Below are 18,737 nucleotides of genomic sequence, written 5' to 3'. Positions count from 1 at the left end.
ATTTTTGACTTATCACAACAAAGGCATCCCTTCACTAAGATTTAACGTCCAGTTTACATCACAAAAGTGATGCAAAACGACGCAAAATCTTTTTTCACCTATTTACTTTCCAGCGTAAAATCTGTTTCACGCTGGAAAATAACTTGCAGCAATGCAAAGCAACACATGCAACCACCCAAGGTTTCTGACGCTAAGCCCTATTTACTTAAAAAAGTAGCCAGGGTTTAGCATGAGAAAATAGCACCCATGTCAGTTATGTGCAATGAAGGAGGACTCCTTTCATTTCGCCTTTCTTGTCTGACTTTGTATGGGTGCTGCACTGTACATCACACATACAAAGTGGGAAAAGGTTAAAAGTTAGCCTAAACATGGTATTTTTCTACTGGAAGTCTTCTATTCCACTACAAAATCTATGCTAGACTCACAGTGACACCCTTCCACTATGGTGCAAAGGTGTGTCCATGGACCAAAGCAGCATATTTCTGTGCCAGCATTGGTGAGAGGGGAGGAGAGTGCCATACTTCTCTAAATATGGCACTCCCCTGCTCTCTCCTCATGTGTTACATTTGCAGCTGCTGCACTGCACTCTGCGAACATGGGGGAGAGAAGTCAAAACCTATTTTAATCCCAGAAGCAGAATGGTCTGTGCATATTTCCCAACTCTATGCTTTAAATCCCATAGTTGGACAGAACCAAGAGGTTAGTACCACCCTTTCTTTGGGGGCGACTATGAGCCACCATCATGCATGGAGATTGAGGGTTACATTAAAGGGGCAAGATATTCCAGCGCAATGGGCCCAGATGATGTACCAGTAGCTATAATAAAACAGGATTGTGAAGAATGGTCAAAATGTTTGCATCCGTTGTTTGTCCATTGTTACACCTACGGTGATATTAAAAAACCTGGAAGGGAAGCATACTAGTTCCGCTATATAAAAAGGGTCCAAAAAACTCTCCGGCTAGTTTTAGACAGATTTTGCTCCTGGATGCAATGGGTAAACTGTTTGCAAAGAGAGTATTCTCACTCATCTCCAAGAGTGGGCATTTGGAAATAATGATATTCCTTTGGTACAAACAGGATTCTGTAAGAATAGTGGCACACTGGATAATATCTCCATTCTGCAAGCGTTACCTGAAAAAAATCCAGTACGTCGGGGCATGCCGTTGTATTCGGCTTGTATAGATTTCTCCACAGCATTCGATAGGGTAGATCGGGGGAAGCTGTAGAGGAAATTGGTCACAATGGGGATATCAGGGAATCTTTTGAGATTAATAATTGCTCTCCACTCTGTTACCTGGACTCAAGTTTTATTAGGGGGAACACAAGGCCTTTCGACGAAAGTAGTAACCAACAATGGATTGAAGCTGGGGTGCCTGCTGGCCCCTTTACTCTTTTCCATCTACATTAATGATTTGCCAAGAAGAGTGGGGCTTAGTAAAGGGGACCCCCTAAATTAGGTATACAGAGGACTATTATCTAAAAATAAATATTATGAAAAGCAAAATCATGATTTTTAGTGATTAAGGATGTAAGGTCAGAAGAAAATTTGAATTGGTTCCTGGAAAAAGAGAAATTGGAAGTAGTAAAATTGCATCCATATTTAGGAAAAATATTTACAAATAGGTGCTCAGCGAATAGACATATGGACCATTGCAAAGGCAAAACAATTTCACAAGCCTTTGCAATCAATTGTCTGTACACACACTGTGGGAAAAGACATTTCTAACATTTTTTTTCAATTTATAAAATAAAGATTCCACCAACCCTGAGATATGCCAGTGAAACAATAGATGCACAACAGAGGGCCAAATTCGAGAAAGGGGAAGGACAAATCTGGCGCCAAATATGTAATCTGAATCGTGCAGCACCGATGGCAGTGCTTAGGCTATAATTTGGTCTTCTCTCTACATACGTGCTTTCAATGGTTGCGTGCTGAAGATGGAGTAATGCACTGTTAAATAGCTCTGAAAATTTGCTACAGTTAGCACTATACAGAGAAATATTTGTAAATATTAAGGATCAAAGTGCTATTTTTAGGAATAATTTATCAATGTTTGGTTTAGATATGGATCGGGTAATGGTTCTCCCTAAGAGGGCTTTGAAAATTATATTTAAGAAAAAAATCTACGGGGTCTCTCGTGAAAGAGATATTAAAATGAGTACAAAGAATAGTAACATGGGTTGTATAGTGGGGAGTAGTATTGTCAAAAATCCCCAACCTTATGTTGTATGGAACCTTAAACATGGAGTGCGTAGGGTGATCTTGCTATTACAATTGAATTTACTCCCCCAACGAATTGTAACAGGAATTTGGGAGGGTATCTCTAGACATGAAAGGTATTGTCATTTAAGTAACTCTTGTCTACAAGACTTGAATCATGTTTTATTTGTTTGTCCCGCATTACAGTCAATACGTCGTAGATATTTAAGAAATTGATTTCTAAAGTATAATATTGTTACTGCAGAAGAGGCCCGAAATTGTTTGTTTTCCCCCCCATCGGAACTGATGTGTTTTAACATTTTTAGCTTTTTTAAACAATTTTTAAACATATATTAAGTGTGTAAAGATCTTTTCTAAACGTATGTACATAGCACTTGCACTTTTTTATTATGTTTACAATTAAGCATGTGCACTTTATAAACCGTTTTTGCTGCTAGTTACTAATCATTGGAGCTCAAGCACTTTTCCAAAATCGTTTTGCTGCTATACTATTATGTATTAGACGATTATTGTCTGATTTATTAGGTTTGGAATTGAATATGAGCACTATTATAAACTTCTAGTTTCTTATCCTCTAGGATCCCAAGTACCTCACTAAAATCCTGTTTGCTGCTAATCCATTGTAGATTTCATACTAAAAGAAGCGAGTTTATGGTATTGAACTACTTTGTAACATTAATATGCTGCTGGTTATACAGTACAGTTTAGTGAATAGATAAATTATCTTTTTACATGGTTCTTGTGTTCACGATCTAGTACTGTATAGCAAATTTTAAATGTATTCATTAAGTTTTAATTCCGATTGTTTAGGATAGTGTTCGATTATAAATCCGTATGATTTTATTACGTCAATATGAATACTCAAGGTTCATGCCCTCCTGCATTGTACACCACTTGTCCGTCTGCTACTGTTAGGTTTATCCGGGTTCTTAGATGCAATGACAATAAGAATTTATGTTGGTAAATTTTGTGGAATAAAACGTGTTTTTAAGATGTATTTTTATGTAGAAATCTGCGGAATTCCAAATCATAATAAATAAAATTGAATTGAATTGCTGTGAACATCTAGTAAATCTATGTAGTGTTTATATTTGTTTCCTGGATATTTTGGGCGATATTTGTGTTGGCAATATTTCATCATTCAATCATGTGAGTTAGCTACTGGAAAAAAGTGAGGAAACTATGACAAGTACCACTAAAGGTTTGGTAGAGCTTGACATGGGATGTTTACATTATCAAAAAAGAGGAAAGAAGTCAGATGGGTGGGACAAAAAGAAACAAATCAACAAAAGAATGCGCAAATAACTTCTAAAAGATGGTTGGTTACCAGTGTCAGCAGTGAATCAATATTCTGTAAATTGTGAGCTAACCATTCAGGCATCACTAACATAAAGCACTGGTCAACAAAAAAGAATTTGAGTTATATACTAAAATTGGTGCTCAAAGATGAGCAGTGGTATAGTGTGCTACATCTGTACATTTAATCAATCATTGGTCTACATTATTGCATCGGCATTGGGAGAAAGGGTGCTTGAAGTAATACATTTCGCTTATACCAATACATCAACATTGAGCGATGGATGGGCCCAGTGCACACATCCACTGAGTACAGTAATCCAGCACCTCACAGAATCACATCCTTAATGATTTAGCATTACATGCACCTCTAAGAAGGTGTGCCAGCAACATCTCACCATTGTGCTGTCAAACATAGCACCCCGCATAGAAGGGGAGTCCTACAATGAAATCTAAAAATGCCAAGTGACGGCTAATAAGGGATGAATGAGGGATGGGACAAGTGAGCAAACATACATACCAGCTAAAAGGTCTAAAGCAGTTTTCTTAATGCACAAGGTCATCACTGTGTCTGTTCTGATTGAACTCCTTCTAAGGGTTTAGTGGTAAAAATGATCATTCTGCCTAATTCTAAAATTCTAACACAGACGTATTCCTGTACTAAGGAGGTCTCCAATGTGTGTTCCCTTGCGTAGTGTCTGACTGCCTATACATTTTCCCATTAGGCTGCCTGAAAATTTTCTATACAAATCCAATTTGTGGTGGACAGTGTGTTGAGGCAACTTTAATGGGCGTTGCTACATTTCAAGTTAGCTCTAGTGCGTAGGTGTATCTGCTATTACCCAAAAGATGAAAAAAGCAATTAATTGAATCCAAAATATAATAACATTATTTTCAAGCAAAGATCCACGTTGTTCAATTTTGGTGCTTCTGTGTTATGCAGAAGACCGTGGTTCTACACTGCAGTAAGAGCTCTAGTTGTGGTTTCCAGCTGAAATGTTTCATAATGATCCTGGAGACAATGTATGCGATTGCAGAAGCATATTTCATGACACTGACATATCTCACGCTCCTGTGTCACTTTTTTTTATTTTGTTTATGCTTCCTAGCAGATTCATCAAACTAAACAAGATGTTTCAGTGAGGATGATGCTGACGTTAGCTGACGTTCGTGTTCTAAGCAATGTTCTTCCATAATATGATGGTGGTTGGAGATTTGACATTGATTCATATTTTGAAAGGATATGACTAAGTGCCTGATTACGACTTTGGTGGTCCTGGAGCGGGTCGCCACGCCAGTGCTCCGTCCTGGACCACCAAAGTCGACTCTTGCCTGCCCGCCCGCCAGATTACCAGTTAATTTATGGTCTTGTGGGCAGCGTGGCCGTCCCGGGAAACATCCTTTACAAAGCAACTTTTACCACGCAGTACTTTTACATCGCAACTTTTACACGCAAACCATTACAACGCATTGCGCTGGGGGGCGCTCTAGGATAGGGAATAGATTTAATTTACTATCCAACACCTTCCCTACTATCCACGGGGACTGGAGTTGGAATAGTAAATTAAACTATTCACTATCCAGCACCCCAAATCGGTATGCGTTGTAATGGTATGTGTTGTAAAAACTGCGATGTAAAAGCATGCGTGGTAAAAGCATGCGTTGTAATGTCATACATCCGGCAGTCCCGCTGCGGTGCAGTACAAAGGGTCATATGCCGTTCTCATAATATGGTGGCCATCGCACTTCCACCACAAGTTTGATGGTCCCACGGATCGCCAAATTCATAATCAGGCCCTTAGTCCGTAATCCATACTTTTCTTCAGTGCACATGTCCAGTCAGATAAAACTATTATTGGCAACATTTTTCTTATCGTTTAATTACATATTTTTCAGACTTTAAAAAACTAGAAAAATATAATTGCAAATTTAATTACCTTCTTTTATAGATATCACAGTTTCCCTGACGTCTTTGCAAAATCATATTTATTACACGATTAAAAAATACTGCTAATCCGACAAGCCAAAATAAAACAACCTTTCACATTAAAAATGATTTCCTTGTTCTAGTTCTGCCATTATCACCTTCTTAATCTGTTGCCATTTACTTTACATTAAAAAAACAACTCTATGCAGCTTCTGACTTTGTCGGCTTCTATGAGTGCAGAAATGCTCACGATGAAGAGTCCTATGTATCTGCCTTTGCCTGCTTACAAATATTTGGGCGTCAGACACTGCCTGCATTAGCAAGGAACCTCAACAAATATCTTTAAATTGAGTCCAGCTTCTACTGCTTTTTTCGTTATCATTGTTTCATTGCTACCAACAAACTTGAATATCTTTCTTCATTTTGTTATTTTCTCCTTATGAAAGGTCCATCCATTTCTCTAAGCATGTTCCTCACGATAAACAAAGTGCAATAAACCTGTTTGTGCTGCTAGGCTAGGGCAAAATGTCTAATATATAAAAAGGTATCTGAGATATAGGGACAATATACACAGCTATTGTGCAAAATGAGTAGACTAAGAGAGATCTCATATTCATTTCAGCGGATGTATGACATTACAACACAGGCTATTACAACGCCTGCCTTTACAACGCGGTTTTTACATCGCAAACCTTTACAACGCATAGTGCTTTTAGGCGCTGGAGAGTGATTTATTTAATTTACTATTCCAGCTCCAGTCCCCGTGGATAGTAGGGAAGGTGTTGGATAGTAAATGAAATATATTCCCTATCCTAGAGCGCCCCCCAGCGCAATGCGTTGTAATGGTTTGCGTTGTAATGACCGCGTTGTAATGGTAGTGCGTTGTAAAAGTTTCGTTGTAAGTGATGTTTACCATTTCAGCAATTGTAAAAATGTCTAGTCATTTTCCTGCAAATAATCAAAACAGTTGATCGATATTGTGTAGGGCATTGATGTAACTGTAAGAGCTGCACTCTACCTGTACTCATCCTGGGTAAACCGTGGAATCACTGATGGTTGCAAGACGGTAATCATTACAATCGTGGTGTTTGACTTCACAGGGTCACCGTCATCATAGGCAATGATAACCAGCTAAAAAGAAAATGAATGTGAGTATGTACTGGAATTTAAATGTGACGATATCATGTGCTCATAAATATTCTGCTTGATAGAAAACAAATTAATAAACCATCATCATTCTAATGATATGAAACATTGAGATTGATGTCTTCTCACAATTTCTGTATAAATACAGCTTTCAGCAAAGAAGCAGCATATTCATATGAGAAGGAAATATTGCTTATAATTCACTTCACGAAAAGACAGATTTTCTGAAGAATTGTCCTAGGCGTTGCTTCTACTCTGCTGACCAAATGCCAGAGTTCATTGAACTGAAAAGAAGGACATATTTGGAAGGAAGGATCTTTGAAATGTAGCAGAAGCACCCGGGTGTGACGGGGACGCACACAGCCCGTTAGATACCAGTGGCCATAATACGATGGGTACCAGTAGGCAAAATGGGTAGTTGCATCCGTTTTTTGTGCCCCGAATCCCTATGTTATTACAGAAGGAGCCACACATGCTTGTCCGGCTCTTTCTGTAATACTAATAGTGATGGTGCGCATGTAGCGCCGGTGCTAACTTCAGAGGGTTTTCCTCATTTGCATAGTGGCGTGGCCTCATGCAAATGAGGGAATCACTTTGCTGCTGCACTGTTTTATGGATTGAGATGCACAGACAAACATGACCTTAGGTGGCACATTGAAAGTACCATACAAAAAGGTAGTGCCCCTGTGGGCAGCCATCTGGAGGGGAGAAAAGGGGTCCAAGGTACCTCCCAGATAGATCTCCCTGTGCAGGCAGGATCTGGTCTCACTGCACCCACCAGCAAGGGGACCTCTAACCCCTCTTGAAAGTGCAGGCAGATTACCATCTGCACTGAGAAACACAAAGTAACTTTGAAGCTGCTGCCCCATATTTCACGGAATGCTGTGCATCCAGGCTAGCTAAATTTTATAGTAATAGGACACTCTGTCCTTTTTTTTCGCTGGCGCACCTGCTCAAGGGTGAGCCATGACACAAGCAAGGACACCGTGCCCTATCTGTAATATTAGCCCAGGAATATTTAAGAATAAATATGAGGCATGAGTGGTTAGCTCAAGCATGTAGCCTGCCCGCCACACCTAAAGCCCCAACAGCCTTTCTGCCTCCTTGGGGACTACAGCATCCCTGTTTCCTAGGCAAGTGAGAGAATTGTTCATTCTTTTGGATGGTGTTTTGCAATATTGGCTAGCAGGGAGGAGGTAAATTCCAATTTTCCCTCTCTTATTATAGTGAATGCCAATTCCAATTTTCTCTCTCTTATTATAGTGAATGCCATTACTATGTAGATGCAGGGGAACTTAACAAAAGGGAACACGGTAAACCTGATAATTTCTAGATGAATCCAGAGTTTTGTTTTTGCATGGATTCTGCTATGTTTTCTTGCACAGAATGTCCTGCACGCTTCAAACTTTAGCTAAAACATGCATTTTCCTCACATTTCAGTCAGGGAAAGTTATAGAATCTGTGGCGGTTTAAAGAATTCCTACCACCCAGTACTCTCATACTTTTCCCATTAAAAAAAACAGTGCCACACATGTTAGACTGGGCCTACGCCTATGTGGGAGGACAGAATAGTAGAACATTCATTATTATGAATTGAATTTCTCTTCATTTTTGCCTTCAAAAATATAAGCCACAATGCAAGAAAAGAACACCCTTTGCAAAACATCCTCTGAATCACATAATAATCTGAGTGGCCCCAAATTCAGAGTCGTACACATAGCAACTGTTCCTATACTTAGTATCTTTGGCATATCTAAAAAAAGTACAGGTTTCCTTTATACACAATTTCTATTGGCTAATTTTCACTAGTTGGTACACAATGACAAATTGTTATAAACAGCTGTTCAGTGGTTGGCTCTGCTTACCTTAAGTTTTAAGACAACCAACAAAAATATTTTATTCCTATAACTAGAAGGGTTTGACAGACAGATGTAATGCTATATTGCTTTTATTAATTGGCAATTGGGGTAAGAAATTACAGATTAAAATGTTTTCAACAATTGCTATTTGCCTGAAGTATTTTCATTTGTTTTTTTATTTCAGCAGTGTCTTTAGAAAACCATTGGGGACCTACATATATTAACATTTGGTAAGTTCAGAGTTTGGCCTTGTTTTCAGAAATGTAAATCTTTCCATGTTCATTCATGGATTTCACACCTGTTTTCACCACAATCTGCAAGTAGGCTGAAAAAATAGGAAACATGGACTACCATTTACAAAAAGCAAACACTTTCCAAAAACATGTAATCAATTCAAATCTGCTTGCTCCTACAACATTTGAAAATGGAAATCTTAGCACAGTAAACCTTTTTTTGCAAGAATTGCTGTTTTAAGCTATTTTCCCAGTTCCTTTAAGTAGAATCTATAACCCTGTACACCTTTAGAATCCCAAGCATGTGGAACAAAGATAAACATTTAGACTGGATATATTTTGTGAAAAAAAGTTATAACGGCTTCAGTGTGAGCTGCCCGAAACATCAACTAAGGGCTCATTTCTAGGTTTGGAAAAGCTTCTGTAGGTAAGTGGTTAAAACATGACTGGCTTGGAGAAAGAACGTAAATTATGCATGTGAATGCAATGCACAGATATGCTCCTATGCTGCAATGGTGTTCTAGACTGTGGAGGAGATGAAGGTGTGATATTTCCTGGGACTTTCCTGCAATTGATGTCAAAATATATACTATCACTTGGCTTTGGTCTTTCCCAGACTACCTGTTTCCTGGTTCCTTGTCAGTTTCTCTTTGTACTATCCATGTAGCAGGGAATGAAGGTAACTTTCTATTCAGTCAGCCTGAAATGGTACCATGAGGAAGGTTATATTAGTTGTAGTGGAGTTCTGGCAAACCGTATCACTGTCATATTCTTGAAAGTTATTGTAAATTAACAGTGAGGTTGTCCTCAAATTCAAACAAATATTCCATAACTGAAATGACCACACTACTGAATGAGGTCTGCACTTCTATGCGAACCTGTGCAGAGCACACAGTTCTCCATAGTGATGCCTAGAGAAAAAGAGGTGTGAGGAGGAATCATTACATTGCTTGAATAAGAAGGTACTCTTTTGTGCCTGCTCGAGCAAATACAGATTAAGCTGTTGATCAGCGTGTGTTGAGATACTGTGTCGAAGGTTGACTAAAGGTCAAGGAGGATCAAAGCTGCTTTTTCTCCTCAGTCAAGGAGGGTTTGGATGTTGTCGTGGCTGTGATCAGGGTGTTTTTCAGAGCTGTGATTGAGTAGGGTAGTGAGTTCCTGGCCCATCCCTTGGTTCCTGAGGATGAAGATGTAGTGAGTGCATGGGTCCGTGGGAGCTCCAGAGTGTTTGGATTTCATGGTGGAGGTGGTGTCCTTAATGGAGAGGATGTTTCAGGTGGTCTGTGTGCTGTTCGTGTGAGTTAAAACGGTAGGGTATCTGTAGAGGAAGTATGTAAGTGTGGGTTAGGTTTAAAGTTTTTTTATATGGTTGCAATCTTGTCATGGAAGAAGTGAACAATGATGTTGCACAGCTCCTGTGAGGTTGTGATGTTGTCTTTGCTGGAAGTTGAAGAATTCCTGAACGATGTACAAAGGTTCATTTGCTGATGTTGGTGCTGGTTTCGATGCGTGCAGCAAGGGCTTGAAGATTCTTATTACATGGTTTAAAATGTTTACTGTCACTTACGTCTTTAAATAATATAGAGTTCCCTTAATTAGTCAATCAGGGACTTCCTAATGCACAGCCCTATTTCAAAAGAAAATGGTAGGAATGCACAGTATATATGAGATAAGGAGCTCTTGTCCTTTTCTACTGCACTGGTGCACAAATGGCTGCCTAGCGCCATTGCAGGCACCCATGCACCATGGTGCAAGGGTGCCTGCATTGAAATCAGGTTGTTTTCGTGCAGTAATGGTCATTTTCCTGCACACAAATATCAGTTACACCACCCTTAGGGAGGTGTAGGCTTTTGAAGCATTCCTAGGTTTACTGCATGTTGTAAATCTGGAAATGTGTTAAATGGCATGGGTGTTACATGGGGAAACCTACTGTAAGACCCATGGCACACCTCCCTATTGCAGACTGAGTTAACGGAGTGACTTGCGATGCGTTGCCTCACTCCATATCTACGAGGCCATAAAAAGCCAAGAAGGGTAGTTTTCTGTGGCACCGTAGATATGATTAAGAGGCCTGCGCCACCAGAGCAGCATTAAAAGTGGACGCTTGAGGTTTCTTGTAAATTAGGCCCTCAGAGAGAATTTGTTGTGAATTCCGTTTGTCGTTCTCTGAACTGCATGGTGGCATCCATAGCAGCCATGTGCTTGAAATTAAGCATCTACAGCTCTGCCTCATTGACTAACTGCACACAACCCTCCTTCTACACAGTGGTGGCTGCCTCTGAAAGGGGGTGGTGAGCGGGGGTGGGGGTGAAAAATAAAAAATAAAATCAACACATCTTCTCCACCACCACAGATGCCGCTGCAATGCTCTCACACCTCTCCTCCATCTGCTGGAAGCACAGGAAGCACTCGAGCTTCCTGACTCTTCCAGCCAATCACAACGCTGCCTGAGCAGCATTGTGATTGGTCTGAGTGGTCTGTTTGGCCCCTCAGGCAGTGCCTGGTGAGGCTGGGCATGTTCTCAACGGGGATGTGCAACACAGTCCAATGGAGAACATGCCAAATGTGCATGGAGGTTTGGCCGGCCCTAGAGGGCTGGTCAACCCGTCATGCATACATAGTGAGGGAGTGCAAACCACTCCTGCTCCCTCTGCATCAAGCCAGCACTGACCAACTTGGCTGGAGCAAAGTAAAATAAAATAATAATAATTTCTCTTTATTATCTTTTTTTTTTTGCACTGCTCAAGTAGCAGCGGGGCGATGCTCTTCCACCGTAGCAGAGGAGCCACCACTGCTTCTACATAACTTTCACCTTGCCTGCACAAAAACATTTTCCTCCACATAATGTTCTTAAAAAAATGTATTCCCTAGAAAAAACCGTATAATTAGTCCATGGCCTGCGATAAATGTGGTCTCAAATAAATTAAGGATGCAGATGCTTTTACGAAGTTTTTTTTTATAGAGACCGACATTTAATTAAATGAACCTCAAGAAATATACTCATTGCGCCTGAAGAGCGATCTCACGGATTGTTTTCTTTAATTAAAACCTCCAATTACTTTAATTTATAATCATAGTATTAAACTGTGCAAATGGTTGCAGTGGAATATTTTCTGAGTGCCTTTGGTAATGGTAACTATCATTTCCTACAGAAGGAAAATTATGTAAACAGAATGGGACATTGAACATCTATGTACATAACATTGTCATGGGTTCCAATGGGCAAGCCACTATATGCCACCCTTTTGTGAAAGCATGACCGGTCTCTTGGCAGGTGGGGCGATGGCCAGCTAAGCAATGCCTTGCTAGAGTGCCAACTGTTTTGGGTCGCAATTTCAAACTAAATACGCCAGTTTCAACACAGTAGAAGGCAGAGTCCCTCATCTGGGCACCGAGGTCGATTAATGTGTTTACTTCCTTTAAAAAGCAAATGCGAAGACAATATTTGGGTGGTTTTGAACTGTGTTATTTTTCACAATGAAGATCTGCAGATAGTTATGCAAATCCCATTTTGATTATACAGCATATTAGTTTGCTCTTATTTTGAATTAAAATTAAAATGGTTTCAATTAAATGACATGTCAGCTGGGAGACATGATAAAATTCACTATATTTCCTTATTATAAAATACATTATGAAGCATTCTGTTCAGAAAATACCTAATTATAAGTATATTTTAAATACCTTTTCACTGGTACTGAAATACTTTAAAGCGCTCTTAACTGGACAGTGTTAAGGCATAAAATATTATAATTACATTTGTATCTGCTGCTAAGAAGACGTACTGTAAATAACAATGCTACCTCCATTTCATATATACCTGGAATAAAACTAAATAAAACATCATGAAAGCGGCAATGGAGGGCAATTATACTTAATTGATGGAAAGATACTGTACACATTAACACTCTTTGCTCTTCCTCGTCCCACTCTTGAGTAAATGAGACTAGTCTCCACCCCTGGAGACAGGCATCCAGCCATGGCCCATGCAGGCGAGAGAAGTGGGGCAGTGGGGGTGAGAGGGGTCCGATTTCGATGGACGATGACAAATGAAAATGAATCAAATAATTATTTTTCCTTCTTTGTCGTCTGTCGAAATCCCCCCAACCGGCCCCACCGCCCTACAACTCTTACCTGCATGGGCCGTGGTTCTAGGTATCCATCCTATTGCATCTCCCTGGCCTTATCCGTAGCCTTATCCCTACTTCCCATGTGAATATCTGTCTAGATGCATCAAGGTAAAATCCGCTGGCAAAGGGGCAGATGCCCCTTTGCGACCAGATTGTTTGCATTTGGGATGCATCAACCCAAATGCAAAAATCGCAAATTAAGAAATCACAAAATTACGATTACTTGCAATTAAGGAATCTCAATTTGAGATATCTTAAATGCAATGCATTAGAGTTTAAAAAATAGCGATTTCGCTAATAGGGATCGCAAATTACCATGAAGTTGAACTTCATGGTAATTAGCAAAAACTTTGAAAAACGCACTAAAGTGCATTTTTCAAAGTTTCATGCTGCACACACACATGCCCTAAGGGCATGTGTGTGTGCAACATATGTGCACAGATCAATTTCAGGGGTGGAACAGACACCTTTGAAATCGCATTCTCAATTTGCAATTCGCTAATTGCGATTCGCAAATTGAGAATGTCTTCCCATTCATTCCTATGGGCCTCTAGGCCCATTGGAATGAATGGGGGGGTATTCTTTTATTGCGACTCGCAATTTGCGAGTCGCAATTAAGGAATTTAAAGAAATTGCTATTTTTTTTGTGATTTCTTCATGCATTGCATTTTGCTATTCCTTAATAGTGAATCGTTATTTTTCGCTATTAAGGAATAGCAAAATGGGTTCTTGATGCATCTGGGGGTATGTCCTTGCCTCTTTAATAAGAACACCAAACATCACAGCATTAATCAGCATTCCTCCTGTTATTACCTGTAACCACTGAAAAAAGCGAAGTCTCCCCTAAGATAAAGTAAACAAAATCGTCTAGCGTAAGCGTTATTTGCAATCTGTATGAGCTGGTGCCAGGCATGAACAATTTTTTGTATTTTTTTATGATCCAAGTTAGACAGTTCAAGGGAATTTGGCTACCAAGGATAGAATGGAGAAGAACGCTCCCTGAAACACATTGGGCACAGGTCACTGTACAGACAGATTTGGGAAGCGAGATAGTGTGCAGACTGCGGTCTTTGTTGATATCATGGCTGTAATGTTGTAGACTTGAGTACTGCAGTGCATAGTTTGGGGGCTGTATAGTCCTGGAACTGCACACTCCAGTGGCAAGTGAGAGCTTAGATAAATACAGATTAAACATGTGCAGAAGAACTCTGTCACCAGCTCAGTATCCCTGGCATCTTGACGTGGAAATAGTAGTTAGCATTTTGAAAGCAGGAAAATTAGGGACAAAATGATTAAATAGATGGGGGGAAAGAAAGTGAAGGGAATAAAAGCCAAGTAGAGTGCTGTCTATAGAAGAGAAAGAAATTGATCTACAAATCTAAAATTCACAAACCTTCCCCGACAGTCTATTTCTTCACAGAGTATTTTTTTACATTATATGAACATGGGATGTCCACAACACAGGAAAATCTAGGAATAATAAATACACAGGGAGAATATGTCCCAAATGCCTAAACAGTTTAGAAAGGATCTCGACTTTCTGGAGGTACAACTACTATTTCTTATGAGTGTTGGATTTGTTTCTTCAGTTTCAGTTGACGTACCAAGCAAAGCTAACTCTGCATAAAGACCTAATGAATGGAGATGGAGGGGGTTAGAGAATATGTATTTCAATACTCCGATTCATTTCAAGGATATCTGCTTTTGAAGGGACTGAAGATTTAATGCTTGGATTCTTTAGTTATTGTGGCCAAGAAAGGAGAATTTGAAGGTCACCAATAATGTCATTTGAGATATCATGAGTGATGTCATGAATGATGTCACTGACCATGTCATGAATGATGAACTATGTGAGGTAATATGCAGTGCATTACGGGGGCATAAGTTATAGTTATCTCAGGTAAATACAACTATTGAATTTCTATGGTTTTGTACGAGTGAAGTCTGAGCCTAACAATAACATCCCTGTAACCTTTGTTTTTTTCCAGTGTGTGTGTATATATATATATATATATATATATATATATATATATATATATATATATATATATATATATATATATATACATATATATATATATATGTATACAGTTGAGTTGATTAATGAAAGAAGAGTGCGGCGTATTCCTTTCAAGTTGCTTGAATATATAAATATATATATATATATATATATATATTCCTTTCAAGTTGCTTGAATATATATATATATATATATATACATATATATATATATATATATATATATATTCAAGCAACTTGAAAAGAATACGCTGCACTCTTCTTTGATTAATCAACTCAACTGTTAATGACCTTCACCTTCTCTCCACCTACGCGTTTCGAACTTTGACAGTTACTGATCACGGTAGTAAAAATAGTCCTTTGTTTATCTCACCCTTTTGTTCCAAAGCTTCCACTTTTCCCCGCAATGAGGCATTGTGGGTTTGGTAGTTTCTTCACTCCATTGTGCACATATTTTGTGCTTCTTGATCTTCTGTTTGTGCTGCCCCATGACATAGGTATTTCGCACTGGTGAATTATATAAACCTAAGTGGTGAACGAATAACCTAGATCCCATAAAGAGTGATGAAAGTTTTTCACTCTATTTTACACGCGACGCATATTAGTTAAATACGCGCGTATAGGGTTCACAGTCGAGCAGTTGCTCTTTGTTGAACCTAAGTGGTATACAATTATACAAGAGCCCATGAAGAGTCAAGCTCTTTATTATACGAATTGCATATTAATTAAATATGTGCATATGAGGCTCGCAATCGCTCTATTGTGAGCCCCATACACGCATGAAATAAATGTTTTGATAGAGATGGTGGCAGAACAACCTGTGGTCAAGGTCTTAGGGCAGACCGAAACGTGTTGGGTCGTAATTGCTGTACTCACATGCTGACATAAAAAAGAAGAAACTTGCCTGAGAGTGCGCTCCCGTTCATTCTGAGCCGCTCAGCCAGAAAAAGTAAAGGATATATATATATCCATCAGGTGGGGGTCGAGAAAAACAGGGGGATCCCAAAATGCATTTTACCTAGGTCATGGCTCTGGGGACTTTTCATTTTTTTAACACAACTGCAACCCGCACTGCCGAATGGAAAACACCAAATTTGGGAAAATGCTAGCTGTTGGTCCTGAGAGCGTGGTTTTTGTGGTTTGGAGAAAATCGGTTCACTGGTTTCACAGGTATTTAAGTTTTTAACAAAAATATAGCTATCTGGGAGCCCAAATCCTACTGAAATCCTACTAAAAATTGATTGGCTTCCAACACTTCAGCATGGGACTCATAAAAATAAGAAAAGGGGGCAGGGTATGACCCCCTACGCCACTTGATGGGGTCCCCCAAAAACCCACTCGGCTAAAAAAGCATTTTTTAAAAGAATTCGACAGGATCCACGGATCCTGACAATTTTTTGTTTTAAAGCGTGGGCTCCTGGGGGCATTATACAAATATAGGAAAAGGGGCGCATGGGACCAACACCTCCCTGGGGCTTCTTTCTAAAAAGATGCGGGGGAGGCACACACGGCCTCCCCTGCTGCACCTAGAACAGCCATCTCCCTGGATAACTTGAATGACAGCCCCCCTGCTGCCCCATAGACTTCAACTTCCCTGGGGCAATTATTTATAGAAGTGTGGGGGCGCCCGTTTGGCCTCACTGCAGCTTGGAGGACCACCACCTCACTGGGGCAGTTAAGTTATAGAAATGTGGAGGGCCCACGTGCCCCGGCAACCTTGTGGTTGCCACTTCCCCGGGGCTCAAATAATATGCTTGAAGGGGATCCGTTGCAGACCTCTGGGGACTAGCACCTCCTCAGGGCTGAAATAAAGATTGGAGGGGGGCTGCACTGCCCACTCCTGGAACCATTGTTGGCCCTGGGGAGCCACCCCCCCCCCCCAGGGTTGGCTCCGGCTCTGTCCTGGGGCGCCCACCCTGGGACATAGGTGTTTGCTATGGCTTGGCGGGAGCATTACCGCTCCAGTTACGCCAGGTCCAGCCAGCCAGGCATTAAAAATGCTCTTGCTTGCTGAAAGCAGAGTAGAATTGCATTTGGACAAAGGGAGCAGCTCGCTCTGTCCAAAAGCAATGCCGACTGTCGCAGGATGCGGGGTGCCAGCAGAGACCATGGTGGCCTTCAGACTCCCACCTCAGTCCCTAACAAAGTGTCTGGACAGGATACCCAACCTAGAGGCCGGACCGTGTGGCATGGGTTCCCCGGGCTGAAATGAGCCCAAAGGAGGCTGTGTGGGCCCCCTCCCATTATTTATAATAAAAGAAAAAAGAAGGCCGGGCCCTGGGGTATGGGGTCTTCGTGGCTGGAACTTGTCTGGGAAGGGGGCCCCATTCTAAAATTGCCTGGCCCAGCGGGGAAGGGATCCAAAAAGTGGGAGCTGAAAGCAGCCCAGGGAAGGGGGCTACACTCTGAAAATGAACCTCCTGCTGGTGGGGGGATGAAGTCCCCTTGTCTCCAGAGGGGTCTTTGGGGCCAAGAAGCCATCCTGTTATCTCCAGTAAGTCCCACACAGTGGTATTGCTGAGATGTCTTCAGAGGCCAAGCCCCTTTTCTCCACCACTGTGCAAACATGTCTCCTGGTGCACTACTGGTTGGAGGATGAAGTCCCCTCGGCTGCTGAGGATCCTCGGGGGCCAACAACCCCTCCTGTTACCTCCAGTTAGTCCCACATAGAGTGATAGCTAAGAGGGTTTCAGAGGGCTTCAGAGGCCATTCCTGCTTTCTCCACCACTCTGAAAACATGTCTCCAGGTGCACAGCTGGTTGGGGGATTAAGTCCCATTGGCTCTAGAGTGTGCCAGGGGGGCAACAAGCCTTCCTGCTACCTCGAGTAAGTCCCACACAGCCTAACTACTGCAAGGAGGCCACACACCCTTTCTCCACCACTCTGCAAATGCGCCTCTTGGCGCACAGATGGTTGTGGGATTTAGTCCCCTTGGCTCCAGAGGGCCCTTGGAGTCCAACTGCCACTTGTGTTAACTCCAGTAAGTCCCAAACAGCGGGATTGGAGAGTGCATGTCTGGCTGAATGCCTTTATGGGTGAGTGGGCAGATGTATGAGTGCTTGTGTGGATGTGTAAATTGCCATGTAATTGGTTGTGTGAGTGTGTGAGTGCTTATATGGGTGAGTGAATGGCTATGTTGAAAGGCTGCATGGATGAGTGAGTAGGTGTGTGGGTGACTGTGTTGGTAAATAGGTGCCTGTGTGAGTAGCTCTATGGGTAAGTGTGTGGCTGTATGGGTGAGTGAATGGTTGCATGACTGGCTGTTGGTTAAATATGAGGACATTCTCCCGGACAATGCAGAAGACTTGGTGTTTGGTAAAATGTGGGGTTCAAATCTGTCCAAGTTCATGTTGTTGAACCCAGTTAAAATGTTCTTGATGGAGAGTAGGTTATATTTCTTTGTGGGATGGAGCTTCAGGTAGATACAGGACATGCCCTTATCTTGCAAGGTGAGGGCAAAGTATGAGATGTTAGATCTCTGGAATGAAGAAAACGTTCAAGTAGATTTTTGGTTTGTCAGTGTATTCATGATTTCTGATCCTGTTGTCAGTGAGCAAAGTCCTAAAGGGCTTCATGTAGAGGCTGAAGTTGGCTCGGAAAAGACAGAGCCCAGGGGACTACACATATGCTAGGACTCATTTGAGATATTAAGATGTACATATGAGGCAATTGTTGGTTAGGCAGGAGAAAAAACAGTGAAGGATGTTGCCACAGATTCCAATTTGAAACTTGACAGCGTTAATGAGGGTGGCATGATCACTGCTGTTGCAGGCTGCTTAGAAGTCCAGCAAATCAGTAGACAGAGGTAACCTTTATATGTGCTCAGCTGGACAACATCTACTTGCTGCAGCCTAATCAGAAGCTGGTTAGGCAGTCATGGAAGAAATGATCGGCATTGCTGTGGT

At 41.1% G+C, this 18,737-nt stretch overlaps 1 protein-coding gene across 1 annotated transcript in view; it reads right to left on the bottom strand.

The window, feature by feature from the left end:
- PCDH15 (protocadherin related 15) overlaps nucleotides 1–18,737 on the bottom strand; it is a 2,579,312-nt gene that overhangs the window by 563,707 nt on the left and 1,996,868 nt on the right. The window contains exon 23 of the mRNA XM_078642873.1: nucleotides 6,464–6,576. Within this exon, the coding sequence (XP_078498999.1) occupies nucleotides 6,464–6,576 (113 nt within the window). The remainder of the gene's footprint in view (nucleotides 1–6,463; nucleotides 6,577–18,737) is intronic.

The sequence above is a fragment of the Lissotriton helveticus genome, chromosome 5_1, assembly GCF_964261635.1.
Source record: "Lissotriton helveticus chromosome 5_1, aLisHel1.1, whole genome shotgun sequence".
Lineage (NCBI taxonomy): Eukaryota > Metazoa > Chordata > Amphibia > Caudata > Salamandridae > Lissotriton > Lissotriton helveticus.
Note: the sequence above shows the minus strand (reverse complement) of the source record. Positions and strands in the feature narration are given on the sequence as shown.